This window comes from Papio anubis, chromosome 3 (genome assembly GCF_008728515.1).
Source record: "Papio anubis isolate 15944 chromosome 3, Panubis1.0, whole genome shotgun sequence".
In the NCBI taxonomy this organism is placed as follows: Eukaryota; Metazoa; Chordata; class Mammalia; order Primates; family Cercopithecidae; genus Papio; species Papio anubis.
The window spans coordinates 132,994,850-133,008,879 of record NC_044978.1 but is presented as its reverse complement, the minus strand read 5'-3'; the positions used below and the strand labels follow the sequence as shown (position 1 = coordinate 133,008,879).

The following is a 14,030-nucleotide window of genomic DNA, read 5'->3' as shown; positions in this document are numbered from 1 at the left end:
TCCCTTTCTCTTCGAATATTTACAAAAGAGTTATGGAAGAATAAGTGTACTTATCTGCCTAATGATTAGAAAGGAGAAGGAAAAGGGAAAAAAGAAATGAATTCAACTTGGAGTGAAGAGGAAGATTTCAAAATCCTTGCCCAAATTAATCGAAACTGTGCTTGAACTTTCTGATCGTTGGCTAAGTTGATAACATATGATGGGCTGGATTCAGTGGCTCACGCCTGTAATCCCAGCACTCTGGGAGACTGAGGTGGGTGGATCACTTGATGCCAGGAGTTTGAGACTAGCCTGGCTGACATGGCAAGACCCCATCTCTACTAAAAATACCAAAATTAGCCAGGCCTGGTGGTGCACGCCTGTAATCCCAGCTACTTGGAAGGCTGAAGCATGGGAGTTGTTTGAATCTGGGAGGTGGAGATTGCAATGAGCTGAGATCTCACCACTGCACTCCAGCCTGGGCAACAAAGTGAGACTCCATCTTACAAAAAAGAAAAGAAAACCAGCAGACCCTGGCCAGGTGTCGTAGCTTATGACTGTCATTCCAGCACTTTGGGATGCCAAGGTAGGAGGATTGCTTGAGGCCAGTAGTTTGAGACCAGCCTGAACAACATAGCAAGACCCTGTCTCTACAAGAAAAGAAAAGAAAAGGAAAGAAAAGAAAAGAAAACCAGCAGATCGCTACCATACCCTTTGGCAGCCCTCAGTTCTTTCTCAGAATAAGTAACTTGTAACTGGTTTAGCTGTTGTTTTGGTATTTGCTTCCATTTGATAATATAGTGTTAAATCTTGATTGCTAACTTTCAGATGTCTCATCACTTCTGCTTATAAATAGATGGAATTCACTCTGCTGCCTTTCCACTTCAAACAATTTCTTTGAATATTGATATATCACAAATTCAGTTAAATTTATAATTAATGTGTGACTGAATAATTATGTAAGAGGGTATATAGTTTGTGAGATATTTTCTGACAATACTTTTTTTTTTTACTTACGTATATAAATATATATATTTTTTTCTTTTTTCCCCACTCATTATGTCACTCAGGCTGGAGTGCAGTGGTGTGGGATCTCGGCTCACTGCAACCTCTGCTCACTGCAACCTCCACCTCCTGCACACCTATGACCATGGTTCTGCGGCCTCAGCCTCCTAGGTATCTGAGATTACAGGTGTGCACCAACATACCTAGCGAATTTTTATATTTTTAGTAGAGACAGGGTTTCCGCATGTTGACCAGGCTGGTCTTGAACTCATGACCTCAAGTGATCTGCCCACCTCAGCTTCCCAAAGTGCTGGGATTACAGGTGTGCACCACCATGCCCAGCCCACTTACATAATTTTCTATAAACTTGATGTGGTCTTTTTTTCCCCCAAATTGCTCCAACAACTCCACTGTTGACTTTAATAAAAAAGTAAGTAATTTATCCATTCTTTATTTCTGTGGTGATTCCTCTTTGGGGCCCTTTTTATTTTCTGCTCCCACCTGTATTGGTTGTAGATGTCATCTTGAGTTTTCCATCACCAATGTTTTTTCCTGTACCTACTATTTCCTGGAGTCTTTTTTTCTACCCATTATGTTAAACATTCCATGAGTTCCATCAGATTGGAAAGTATTTTCTTTTGGTCTTGGAAATTTTCTTGTATTATCCTTCCTATATTATAGTTTCTTTAAGTGACTTATCACTGTCTTTTAATTCTGTTTTCTGTGAAATTTCCCCATTTATTTTCCTGCCAAACCTATTTTTTTTAATTTTAGCTTTTCTATTTTTAATATCCAAAATATTCGTGCTTTTGATTCCTTTTGCAAAACACCATACTCTTGTTTTAGAGCATTCTTGTCTTATTTTTCTGAGGATACTAACAGTGGTTTGTTGTTACGTTGTACTTGTTTAAATTTTATTCTTTTCTCTATTATCTGTTTATAGGTTTTCTTTTTGTCTTTATTCAAACAAAGTGATTCTTAGCTGTTTTAATTTGAGGATGACATTTTGTAAATGAGATCAGGGGCTTGTCTCTTGGCATACTTCACTTTGGAAGGATTAGATAGAAAAATGAGAAATTTAGCTGTGTCATTTGGGGATGCCCAAATGTCAGTATGTGAACATCTTTTTCTCTTCAGCTACTGAGTTCATCAAGATCAGGGCTTAGAGGAGGTGGGAAGTAGTATGCTTACTTCCCATCAGTAAGGAAATAATGGCTCCTTATTTCTTAGTAGACTTTTCACTAATCTCACATTTTCAAATGTGTTTCTCATGCTAGTCCTTAACTATCTAAGGTATCCAAGAATCCTTTGATATTACCCGGAGACTAAGCCTTAGCACTCCTGTCTGAGCACGTGCCTGCCTGGATGCAGGCGGTGTTGGAGGACTCGCTGAGCCTGACAGGCTTGTAAACAGTCTGTTTCCAGTTACTTGCATCCACTTCCAAATGTCTTTAAAATCTAATACTCTTCTGTTTTCTCTGCTGTTCTTTTTTTTTTTTTGCCATTGGGTGCTTACACTTTTTAAGCATTCTTTTACTGTCATTTCAGTAGAGCCTTGGAAAGACTAGAGAAACACATATAATCGATCTGTCTCTTTAAATGGAAATTCTCCCTTGCCTTTTTTTTTTTTTTACCCCCACAACCCATATTTGATTTTAAATGAGACAGAATTTTATAATAGCAGCTGTGCAAACAACATGTGAGAGTTAAGTGGCTGTGAATTTTATCAAATGCTTATGAGCATTTGATAATTTAGACAGTAACTGTTTTTCTTAAGAAAACCACTCTAATAGGGCCATTTTAATCAGCACAGTGACTAATTGTAAATAAATCTAATTTAATAAGCTAATTTGTACCTATGCCTTAGGGCTTTCTCTTTCTTCATTATATGAGGAACTCACTAGATATCTTGGAGTCAAGCCTGTCTTTTATCTACACTATCTTGATGCCATCTGTATTGTGTTGAGATTAGCTGAGTGGTTTCGACTTGCAAATTTTAAAGTACCATGTGAATAAATGTTGGCCAAATACATAGTTGTGAAGTGTCGTTTCTTGGATAGTATGAACTCCATAACAAGCATGTGACATATTTCCTTCCCCAGGGTAATTTCTTTTTACTGGGAAGCTTCTTTTCTTTTGAAATTACTCAACTTACACAAATACCTGTTTCTGCGAGAAACAGAATCATTATATTAAACTACAAAATTTAACCTTTCCATTTTCAGTGTGTATCTTTTGGGTTTTCTATAAGCAATGCCAAACATATACACTATTCTTTTTTTCTAAGTAAAGACTTAAACCCAGAGCAAAATTAAAGGTTTGACATCTACATATTTGCTCAAGGTATCAATCAATCAGCAGCACAAAGCCTCCACTGGAATAAATTGGAAATGTGGTGGCAGGAAACCCAGGTTTCCACAGATGACTTCATACATTTTGACAATATTCCAATTGAACTGCTGTCATCCAGATCCATGTGACAGGAAGAACCTTATTTGTATCTATAACCACCCATGACCTCTGAGATTGTAGGTCCTGATAACTAGATGATCTTTTCTTTGCTGGATACACATGTGCATCTTTATTTTCCTTATACAGCCTTTGACTCTGTGAGATAGTATTAACTAGTGGGTGAGGTTATGCAAGCTTGGAAAGAGAAGCCATGACTGAGCAAATTATTCCATATAAGAACAACTCATCTTGAAACATGATTGTGTGCATGCATATGTACATTTGTTAAAATCGTTCATCTACTGTCATGTATTTGGCTATTCTCTTTATCCTTGAGGGCTTATTCTTTAAAAAAAATTATCATTTTGGTGGGATATTAGGAGGAAAAGTAGGTACACTCATCTTTAACTGAAATGATCTGTCATCTTTATCTGAAAGTTCTCCTCTGACTTTCTTCTCCCATGCTTGAATTTTTCCCATGCTTGATTTTGAAGTCAACAGAATTTCTTTAGAACAGCTTTATTGGTATATAAATTACCCACCATAAATTGACCTTCTTAAAGTGTACAATTCAGTGGTTTTTGATCTATTCACAAAGTGCAACCTCACCATTATCTAACTTTTGAACATTTTTATGACCCCAGAAAGAAGCCTTATGCCCATTAGCAGTCACTCCCCATTCCTCCGTCCTCCCACCACCCACATCCTTAGGCAAAGACCAGTCTCCTGTCTCTCTATAAACATTTGCTTCTATGGACATTTCATAAATGGAATCACAATATGTGGTACTTTGTGACTGACTTCTTTGATCTAGCATAATGTTTCAAGCTTCATCTGTGGTGTCACATGTATCAGTACTGCATTCCTATGGCTGGTTAATATTCTATAGTATGAATATACCATATTTTACTTATCCATTTATATGTTGATGGAAATTTGGGTTATTTCCCTTTTTTTGCTGTTATGAACATTTATGTTATGAACATTTAAGTTTTTGTGTGGATATATGCTTTCATTTCTCTTGAGTATCTACCTGTAATTGCTGTTATATTGTAACTTTATTTTGAGTAACTATTTTCTAACATAGTTTGTAGAAAGATTATAGGCTTGAAGAGGAAAAGCAGGATACCCAGCAGCTCCAAGGCCAAGAAGAGGCCTATTGGGAATATTATGGAATTAATTGTGAACTGGGTGAAATCTTCAGTAAGTTCTTTTTTTGTTTAGTAATGCTTTTATGTTGGAAGAAGAGAAGACATAGTCAACAAGTGAGTTATTTAAAAAGTATACAACTTGTATTAATAGAAAATCAATCTACATAAAAAATATTTAAAATTTGGTTAAAGAATATCAATTGAAGGGATTGCCAGATGATTAGCTTGCTAGCCACCTACAGCTCTGCCCTAACTCTGTCAAGCCCTGTTTTGAACACCTGCTTTACTGAACCCATGGAAATAATCAACCTTTTACAATGAGTCCATAAATAATTTGAGGCCCTTAAGGGAGAAAGGAGGGATAAGAGGACATACAAATAGGCTTAAGTAACTCTGGGCTTGGTTTAACTCATATGACACCAAATCCACTTACAGGCCACTTATAACTGAGCATTTAACCAGTAGTGCCTAGAAAAAAACCAACTGGTGTTAGTATGATTTCATCTGTAACTATATACTTACTGTACTTGGCCCATTTAATATAGTGCTAGATTTATGGAGAAAGCCAAGTTTTATTAGCTGAGATACTGCCAATATTGTTTCACATTAGCATTTTACATTGTGCGAGGCTCTCTGTCCTATGTGCTGTTTGTTTTTTCCAGTCTCCTCGGTACATAAATTCTCATAGAAATAAGTTCTTCAGCTGCTAAATGCTTGTGTCTAACCTTTAGTGTAGATATGAGGTTCCAGCTTTATAATTTAGACTATTTTATATGTTTATGTATACCATCAGTCCCCACTGACAAACATTCAGTACCCAATAAATACTCACAAAATAAATATGCTGAGATACTATTTAGGCATTATCAGGAGTTTGTTTTGGTTATAGGACTGAAGTGTAAAATATCACCTAATTCTTTATTCTTCCTGCAGGCCTTTGCTCTTACTTGAACATACAGGTTCTCTCTGGGAACAGGAGATCAGTATAAATGTTGACTAATTTGTCAATAAACGTACCTCTGCATTTTGCAGAATCTAATCAGAATGATAAGATTTGTAGTTTCACTAATAACCTCTAAGAATAGGCAGTAATTTATTAATTTTTATTAGTCACTTTATCAGCATGCCCTTTGAGAAATTTGTGTGAGTCCTTTGAGAACCATATCATGGTCATGAGGTTGTAAGAGATTTGTAAGAAACATAACCCCTCCTTTTGCACAGGAAAATGAAATTCTGTTGCCTTTATAAGCTCATCACTCCAAAGAAGTGATTCCAGTCGTGAGGAATGAAATGTGGAGGCAAAACCCAGCCTGATTCTGTACAGCTGGCATTTCATGATTATTTTTCTCATTCTTCTGTAAATACATATTTAGAAAGAAATATAATTCATGTTTTGTTTATTCTTATGTAGTTTGTATTTTGTGCCCATACAGCCTTATAGGCTTCTATTAAAATTTTATTTCTCCACAAGCCCTGAGAACCTACAAAGCTATGGTTTCTCACAAATGAATTAAGATCCCCACCTCTCCACTACACAACAGATTTGCTTATTGATTGATTGATTCAGGAAACATTTCTTAAATATTTACATACTTGAGACATGGTGTTAGCTGCTCTGTAGTAATGATAACAACAATAGCTAACTTTGTAAGAGTATGCTGATCAAACTGTATATTATGAGGTCCTGGGCACTTGGATTTAAATTGTAGCTCAGCTATTTGGTACCTGGGTGAATGTGGACAGACTAATCGATCTCTCTATTTCAGTCTAGTCATCCCCAAATGGGGAGCTACTAGATTCCTGTTGCTACCATAACAGATTACCACGAGCTTAGTGGCTTAATGCGTTGCAAATTTATTATCTCACTGTACTGTGGGTGAGAAGTGTGTGGGCCTAACTGGTTTCTCTACTCTAAATCTCACAAGGCCAAAATCCAGGTGACAGTCTAGGCTCCTGTATGACTGTTCTGGGGAGAATCTACTCTCAGACTCATTCATGTTGTTGGCAGAATTCAGTTCCATGCAGTTGTAAGACTGAAGTCTCTGTTTCTTTGCTGGTTTCTCAGTTTCTAGAGGCTGCTCATGTTCTCGAGTTTATGACCTCTTAATCTGCAAAGTTGGCAACAGGTCATTATACTATTAATATCTAATAGATTAGCAAGTTTTCATAAAACCTTTTGTGAGGTTTAATGAGGCAGAGGGAGGGGGGAAACTACTTTGATAAATCTGGCACCATGAGGCTAAATATTTTGGTTGTTTTAGTGGTTGACTTTCTCATGGCTCTGAGATATAACATGATAGAGATTAACATTTTGTCAGCTACTTTATTCTTTCCTTGAGGCTAAGATTATGAGTATAGTATAACTTCATGGTCATTGAAAAGTCCAGGCATGTGTCAAGATTAGAGTTAGGTGCCATCCTGTGATATATCTTGTGATATGGGAATAGCATTGCTGATTATAATTATAATTTTTTTTTTTTTTTTAGTGAGAGCAAATATTTGTCACATAATTCAATGTTTGCTGCTTAACCTGGAACAAAAGTATTTATGGTACAGTTTTCAAGTGCTGAGTAGATTTCTCTGTATGCTATGCATACTGTGCTAGTTGAATGTTTGCATTTTAGCTTGAGAAATGGGTCAAATGTAGCCAACAACGAATGAGAACTTTCAAGAAAACTTGAATAATTTGAAGTGGTACTTTTCACTAATGGAGAGAGAGAGTTTTTGTCCTAAGAAAAGATTGATGTCGAAGAAAATGATGACTATTTTAATTGTGAACCATTATTTCCATCTGCAAAGTTTTCTTAGAATTTTTGAACTTATGAATTATAACATATGATCCTAGTTTTTATTCCAATTTAATTCTAAAAATGACTACAAGTTTAAAGTAGTTAACATATGTTAATATATCTGCAGAGGTGCATTTCACTTCTGTTTCTGAGGTCCGTCTATGGAATTTTATTGCTGAGTGTCCTTTCCCTGTGACCACTAAAGTAGCTTTTTCTTCTATTTAGATACTATCTGTAATCTAATTCCTACCTAACAGTAATATTCCATCCAACTCAGCAAATTCTGTAAATGGACTAAATTATTCCACATTTTTTAAAAATATGTTTGAAGTATAGATGTACTATATTCCTATGTTAGTTCCTTATTGTGTGTCTTAAAAATGTGTATCATTCTTTAAAACAATGTCTTGAGCTCTTTTAATATGCAAGGCATGGAGAGTGTTTAAAAGATGGTCAAAACTCAACCACCAACTCTAAAAGAGCTTATATTTGCCAGTTTATAGATTTTTTTACTTTAGCTGCGGACATCAACTACATTTGAAGGAGACCTTCCTGACAAGCTTATTTATAATCTTAATCACTAGCCTTCACGCTGATCCAAGTACTCCCAATTCCCCTAGCCCTGTTACTATATTTATTGCCTAATGTCTCACCTGCTGGACGGTAGGTTCCATGAGGGTAGGGATTTTCTGTTTATTTTGTTTACGGATTTATCTTAAATGCTTGGGATGGTGCCTGGCACAGAGTAGTCACTCAATAAATGTTTTCAGAATGATTAAATGAATAAAACATCTTCCAACACAAGACAAATTTAAATTGCATTCTTAATCTGTCCCCATGTCTAACCATCCCGCCAGCATCAGCCTGATTCAGGCCCTGGGCCCTTTCCTTCTGGATGGTTACAGTAGCCTCTTAAATAATCTTGCTGCTTTCAGTTGTGCTCTACAGTCTAGACTCAGCAGAGCAGCCAGGGTGGTGACCCCCTCAAGGCAGATCATGTCTCCTCACAGCTCAAAACCCTCACACAGAAAACAAAACAAAACAAGAAAAGACCATAGCTTTTAGTCAAATTTAATCAGACGGTAATGATCTGTCCTTTTGCTCTTGTGTTGTCTCCCCATTTCATCTCCTGCTACTCTTCCCTACCCACCACCACGTAGCCCCAGCCCCAGGACCTCCACCTCCTGACCTTGTGATCTGCCCACCTCAGCCTCTCAAAGTGCTGGGATTACAGGCGTGAACCACCGCGCCCAGCTGCCATAAACAATTTTGTGTTATTTTGCTAAACGTGAAACTCTAAATACATCTGTCTCCCTTCCCATTATTTGGCAATTTTATTTCCTGGAAAAATTGTTTATCGTATTTCAAAAGTTGGAAAATGATGAAAATGCTGCTGCTTTTTCAAAGATGTTCTTGTCATAAATTCATAACTATTTTGAATCTTCGTTTTATTTGACCTGGTGTCTTTACACATTGCCTGCCTTATGGTTTGAGGTTTCATTTCAGAGCCAGAAAGCCAGAGGCTGATTGTCAAGGCTGTTGTAATGCTGTTGCTTGTATCTTTAAATTCTGACAATCAGACCACAATTTTAAACAGAGAGCAAATACCCATGAAAACATCCATAGACTCACTTTGAATTAGTCACTATAAAAAAGAAGACAGAACATTTTCTCTTGGTTCATTATTTGTTTGTTTTTATAATATAAAGGCATGAGAAATGGGTATCTCCAATTAGTTCTTAATCCCTCCACCTTAATTATTTTAACATCTTGTGTATCTCTGCTATTTAAGGTCATAGTGCAGTGGAAAATAGTCATTATAAACAATACAACGTAGGTCACATAGATAGTAGGTAGCAGAACCAGGTTCCTCACCCCAGAAATGACTCGAGCCTTCATTCTGATCTTGTGCTCTGAAGCTTATCAATGTCAGTGTGTCTGATTCACTATATGTTTTCACTTCCTGTGTGTAGCATTATGTTATCCAGGTGCTTTGTAACACTGATGAATTGTCTGATTTTGTATCTCATTTCCTTCATTTTTCTGTTTCTTCTTCACTTAACTGGCTAAAGCTGAATTATGTAAGCAATACAACTGTGTATTAATTATAACTGAATTACATTTTTATTCTCTTAAATGTCTGTTAAAGTAATGGATTATAGTCATTCCTCTAAACTACTGTATTTGTTGTAAAATATTTTTATTTTCTTCTGAGAGAAAGCATTACATAAAGTCACAAAACTTAGCAATTTTACTGTATTTAAGTATTGGCAAAACAAATCTTTGAGACTTGAGAGAAACTTTTCATATGTATGCCTGTGAATTTTGATATATCATTAGACATTTTGGGGTGTATGCTGGGTTATTAGTCTTTTGTATGAGAAACATATATCAAATTCTGAACCATATGACATGTTAGATGTTGTTAAAGAAAAAGTTATTCTGGCCAGGTGCAGTGGGTCACATCTGTAATCCCAGCACTTTGGGAGGCCCCAGCCCGGCCAACGTGGTGAAATGCTGTCTCTACTAAAAATACAAACATTAGCCGAGCATGGTGGTGCACACCTGTAATCAATCCCAGCTACTCAGGAGGCTGAGACAAGAGAATCGCTTGAACCCAGGAGGCAGAGGTTGCAGTGAGCTGAGATCGCACCACGGCCCTCCAGCCTGGGTGACAAGAGCGAGACTCCTTTAAAAAAAAAAAAAAAAAGACATTATTCATTCTGAAACTTGTTAAAGAACAGTAAGACAATCTTTATTCAGGACTATTACGATAGCTAGAGGGACTACTGCATTTGGGGTTTTGCAGTGGGGCAGAGAGATTGGTCTCAACTTGGAATACAAGGGAAAGTGGTAATTACATGACCATATAGCAGGGTTGGGATAGGCAGTAGTCAGTGGGTGGAAAATTACTAAGAGGAAAAACCTCAAGGGTCAGGAGAGATTATGGCTAAACAGACCTAACAAGTTTCTTGCTGAAGGCAGGCTAAGGTGATCAGACATCATTTGGAGGATGGTAGGAAATGAGTAATTTGGTCAGATATGGAGGGCTATCAGATACGAAGGGTGGGGATTTTGGCTGAAATGACTTAGCAGTATTCTTACTAAAAGTGGACTCTTGAGGATATGCCCAGAACAGGGCTTAGTTGAAAAAAAGCTCAGAGAAGTCTGACTAGAGATTGGTCAAGGAGATAATCTTTGTCAAGATTAAAAAGCTGTTTAAAAGTTTACTTCAGTTTTCTCTGTGTACAGTATTCTGATCACTAAGTTTAGCATCCCCCATGGTATCCCTTGAAGGTCTCTCATACCATATTTTATTCAAGAGAATTCTGGTTTTGACAAACTTGAAGACAAAAATCAAATGGAAGATTCCACTGTGGATCAAAAACCTAACCATTGTCTTAATTTGGGGATGAAAACATCAGATTGAAACACAAACCTGTTTTGTGCACTGAATAAACCTTGTGGTTTTTTATATTTCTTGCTTAAGTTAGTAATTCTTTAACATAAAGTCAAATACGCAAGGCCTATCTCAGTCTCTCAAGAGTTTTTTTGTGAATAAAATGTTAGAATGTGTTACACCTACGTGCTTTTGTTGTTGTTACTGTGAAATATACCTGAGAACATTTTTGTTCTTTTTTTTTTTTCCAGATGGCAGAAAGGATGTTCAGGAGAGTAGCTTAAGAGACTTAATAAAAGAGCTGCCAGACACCCACTACTGCCTCCTCAAGTACCTTTGCCAGTTCTTGACAAAAGTAGCCAAGCATCATGTGCAGAATCGCATGAATGTTCACAATCTCGCCACTGTATTTGGGCCAAATTGCTTTCAGTAAGTTAGTGGAGTTTTGCTGTTAATATCATCATGTCCCCCTTTGTGTTTACTACTGTCTGAAATTACTGGGATGTAGAAGCATATTTCAGTCTGAAAATTCAGCCAGCTTATGTTGGAGAAGTTGTATCTTGTTCTTGGGCATGTTAGCCCTGTTTTTCATCCCAATTTGAAGAAAGCAGCTATGCCCTTTTTATAAAACTATGATTTGCTATAAATCAAGTAACCTTATTTTAAAATCTGGAAATAAGTTATATTTCAACTAAAAGGGGCATTTAAAAAATCTGTAATCAGAAATGTTGATTAGCAGAAAGAGAAGGAGTATGACATAGTGAATAATTTTTTAAATAGTAATAAAGTTCAAATTATTGCCAATAGATGGAAAATTTTGAACAGACTATGCCAGTATCACAAAAATATAACCTCAGCTTCATTTACTGGAAATAAACTAGTCTGTGTTAGTAGATTCTTTGTTGCTAGCCACAGGAACATTTGTAAAGCTTCATATTTTATTCTCCTTCTTATTCCATAAAGCTCTTTAATTTTTGATATGTGAAACATGATCCTGCAATCCAGGGACTTTGCTTTTAACTCTCCTGTTAATCACCTCTGATCAAATACATTCCTCCTAGTTATGAGAAGGGAGAGAGAGAACATTCACACTCTAAAAACTCTCAGAAATTCAGCAACTTTTTTTTTTATAACATATCTACTTCTCCACTTCATTAATATACAGGCTTATTCAGCTGCCCAGAACTAGTAATATTACAGTCCTCAGAATGACTGTCTAAATATAGATTCTAGTTTAGATTCTAGGGACTACAGGGTTCCAGGTCATTCACAGCCTAATTTGGGTAGAAGTTCTACCTTAATAACTATCCTGATTGTAATTCTAAAGATGTTAACTTTTAAATAATGGCATTTCACAGGATATATTAGGGTGTTGTGAATAAATATCTCAGATGCAGGATCTACTAATTTTTGTCTTATTCAGAAGCTCTGTGATAGTAAAAAGTCTATATTTGTTCTTATATTTGTTCTGCCCACTAAACCTTTGTTTGGTGACTTACATGTGAGAAACGTGTAAGTAGAAAACCGTTGAATAATTCTGAAACCTAGATTCTAGAACAGATAAAAATGAATTTGTAAATAGAATGCTTATTTAGTAAGCATTAAACACAGATCCATACCTCATTACTAACTTAGAAATTGGACTTGATCTGGAATTTCTGGTAATCTGCTCCAGTTAGTGAGTCAGAATATTAATTAGTAATGAGTGTTTATAATAGGTTCTAATTAGTATGGTTTTACAGTTTTTCTATTGTTATAACATATACATAAAATAAAATATACCAATTTAACCTGTTTGGTTCTTTTTGAGACAGAGTCTCGCTCTGTTACCCAGGCTAGAGTGCAGTGGTACGATCTTAGCTTACTGCAACCTCCACCCTCTGGGCTCAAGCAATCCTCTCACTTCAGCCTCCTGAGTAGCTGGGACTACAGGCACATACCACCATGCCCGATTAGTTTTTATATTTTTTGTAGTGGCAGGGTTTCACCATGTCGCCTAGGCTGGTCTCGAACTCCTGGGCTCAAGCAGTCTACTTGCGGCAACCTCCCTAAGTTCTGGGATTACAGGCATGAGCCACTGTGCCTGGCCAACTCAGGTTTTTAAACTAATGCTTAGCTAGTTTTAGTATTCTTGACAAATTCCATTTACCTAACAGATCAGTCATTTACCTAAAAGACCAGTCATTTAATGTAGCCATGTAGCTTTTTTTTTTTTTTTTTTTTTTTTTTGAGACAGAGTCTGGCTCTGTCACCCAGGTTGGAGTGCAGTGGTGAAATCTTGGGTCACTGCAACCTCTGCCTCCTGGGTTCATGCAATTCTCCTGCCTCAGTCTCTTGAGTAGCTGGGATTATAGGCCTCTGCCAGCATACCCAGCTAATTTTGGGTTTTTTAGTAGAGACGGGGTTTCACCATGTTAGCCAGGCTGGTCTCGACCTCCTGACCTCAAGTGATCCTCCCACCTCCACCTCCCAAAGTGCTGGGATTACAGGCCGACCTTCATGTAGCTTTTGAAATGTATGTGGTATAAGGTTATACAATAATTCGTTTACATTTTTAAATTTTCTTGTCTGTTACATCTTCTTTCTCTTTTCTAATGTTAATTTTGCCTTCTCACTATTTATCTTGGCCAGAGTAGCCAAGCTTTTTGTCTGTTATTATTCTCAAATAATCCATTTTTAACTTTATTGAATAAATTTGCCTTAACATTTTTCTATTTCATTAACTCCTGTTTTCATATTTATCAATTTACTAGAACTTAACTGGTTTTTTCAAGCTTTTCCCCTGTTTTCATAATATGAAAAATTTCAGTCATACAATTTGAAGGAGCATAACTTAGATTTACATTTTCTAATTAACTAGATGAAATAAATGTGCTTTATCTCTGTATATATATGTAAATATGTATTTTTTGTTGAACCATTTGAAACTAAGTTGCAGACCTCAGCTATTTCACTGTTAAATACTTAATCATGCATCCTTAAAAATGAGGACTTTTTGCTATATAACCATAATATGTTTATTATGCCTAAGAAAATTGACAATTCCATCATATCATTTGGAGAGTCCATTTAAGTATCCCAATTTGTCACAATTTATTTTTCTCAGAAGAGGATCCAATGGTTCATCCATTCTTCTTAGTTGTTAGGTCTCTTTAGTATGTCTTAATAAAGAACAGTCCTTCCATGTGTGCACACCCACGTGCAGGGGTGCCCACGTGGTTGTTTTGTGTTTAACCACAACTTTTTTTTCTACCA

The 14,030-nt window shown here is 36.5% G+C and overlaps 1 protein-coding gene across 10 annotated transcripts in view; it reads left to right on the top strand.

Annotated features, from left to right (window-relative positions):
- Nucleotides 1-14,030, top strand: part of FAM13A (family with sequence similarity 13 member A) — a 388,692-nt gene that overhangs the window by 106,309 nt on the left and 268,353 nt on the right. For 9 of the 10 annotated variants that reach the window (XM_021939093.2, XM_021939091.2, XM_021939090.2 and 6 more), the window contains one exon: nucleotides 11,027-11,204. The exons of the other annotated variant lie outside the window; for it this stretch is intronic. In XM_021939093.2, the coding sequence (XP_021794785.2) occupies nucleotides 11,027-11,204 (178 nt within the window). The remainder of the gene's footprint in view (nucleotides 1-11,026; nucleotides 11,205-14,030) is intronic. 10 annotated transcript variants of the gene reach the window in all.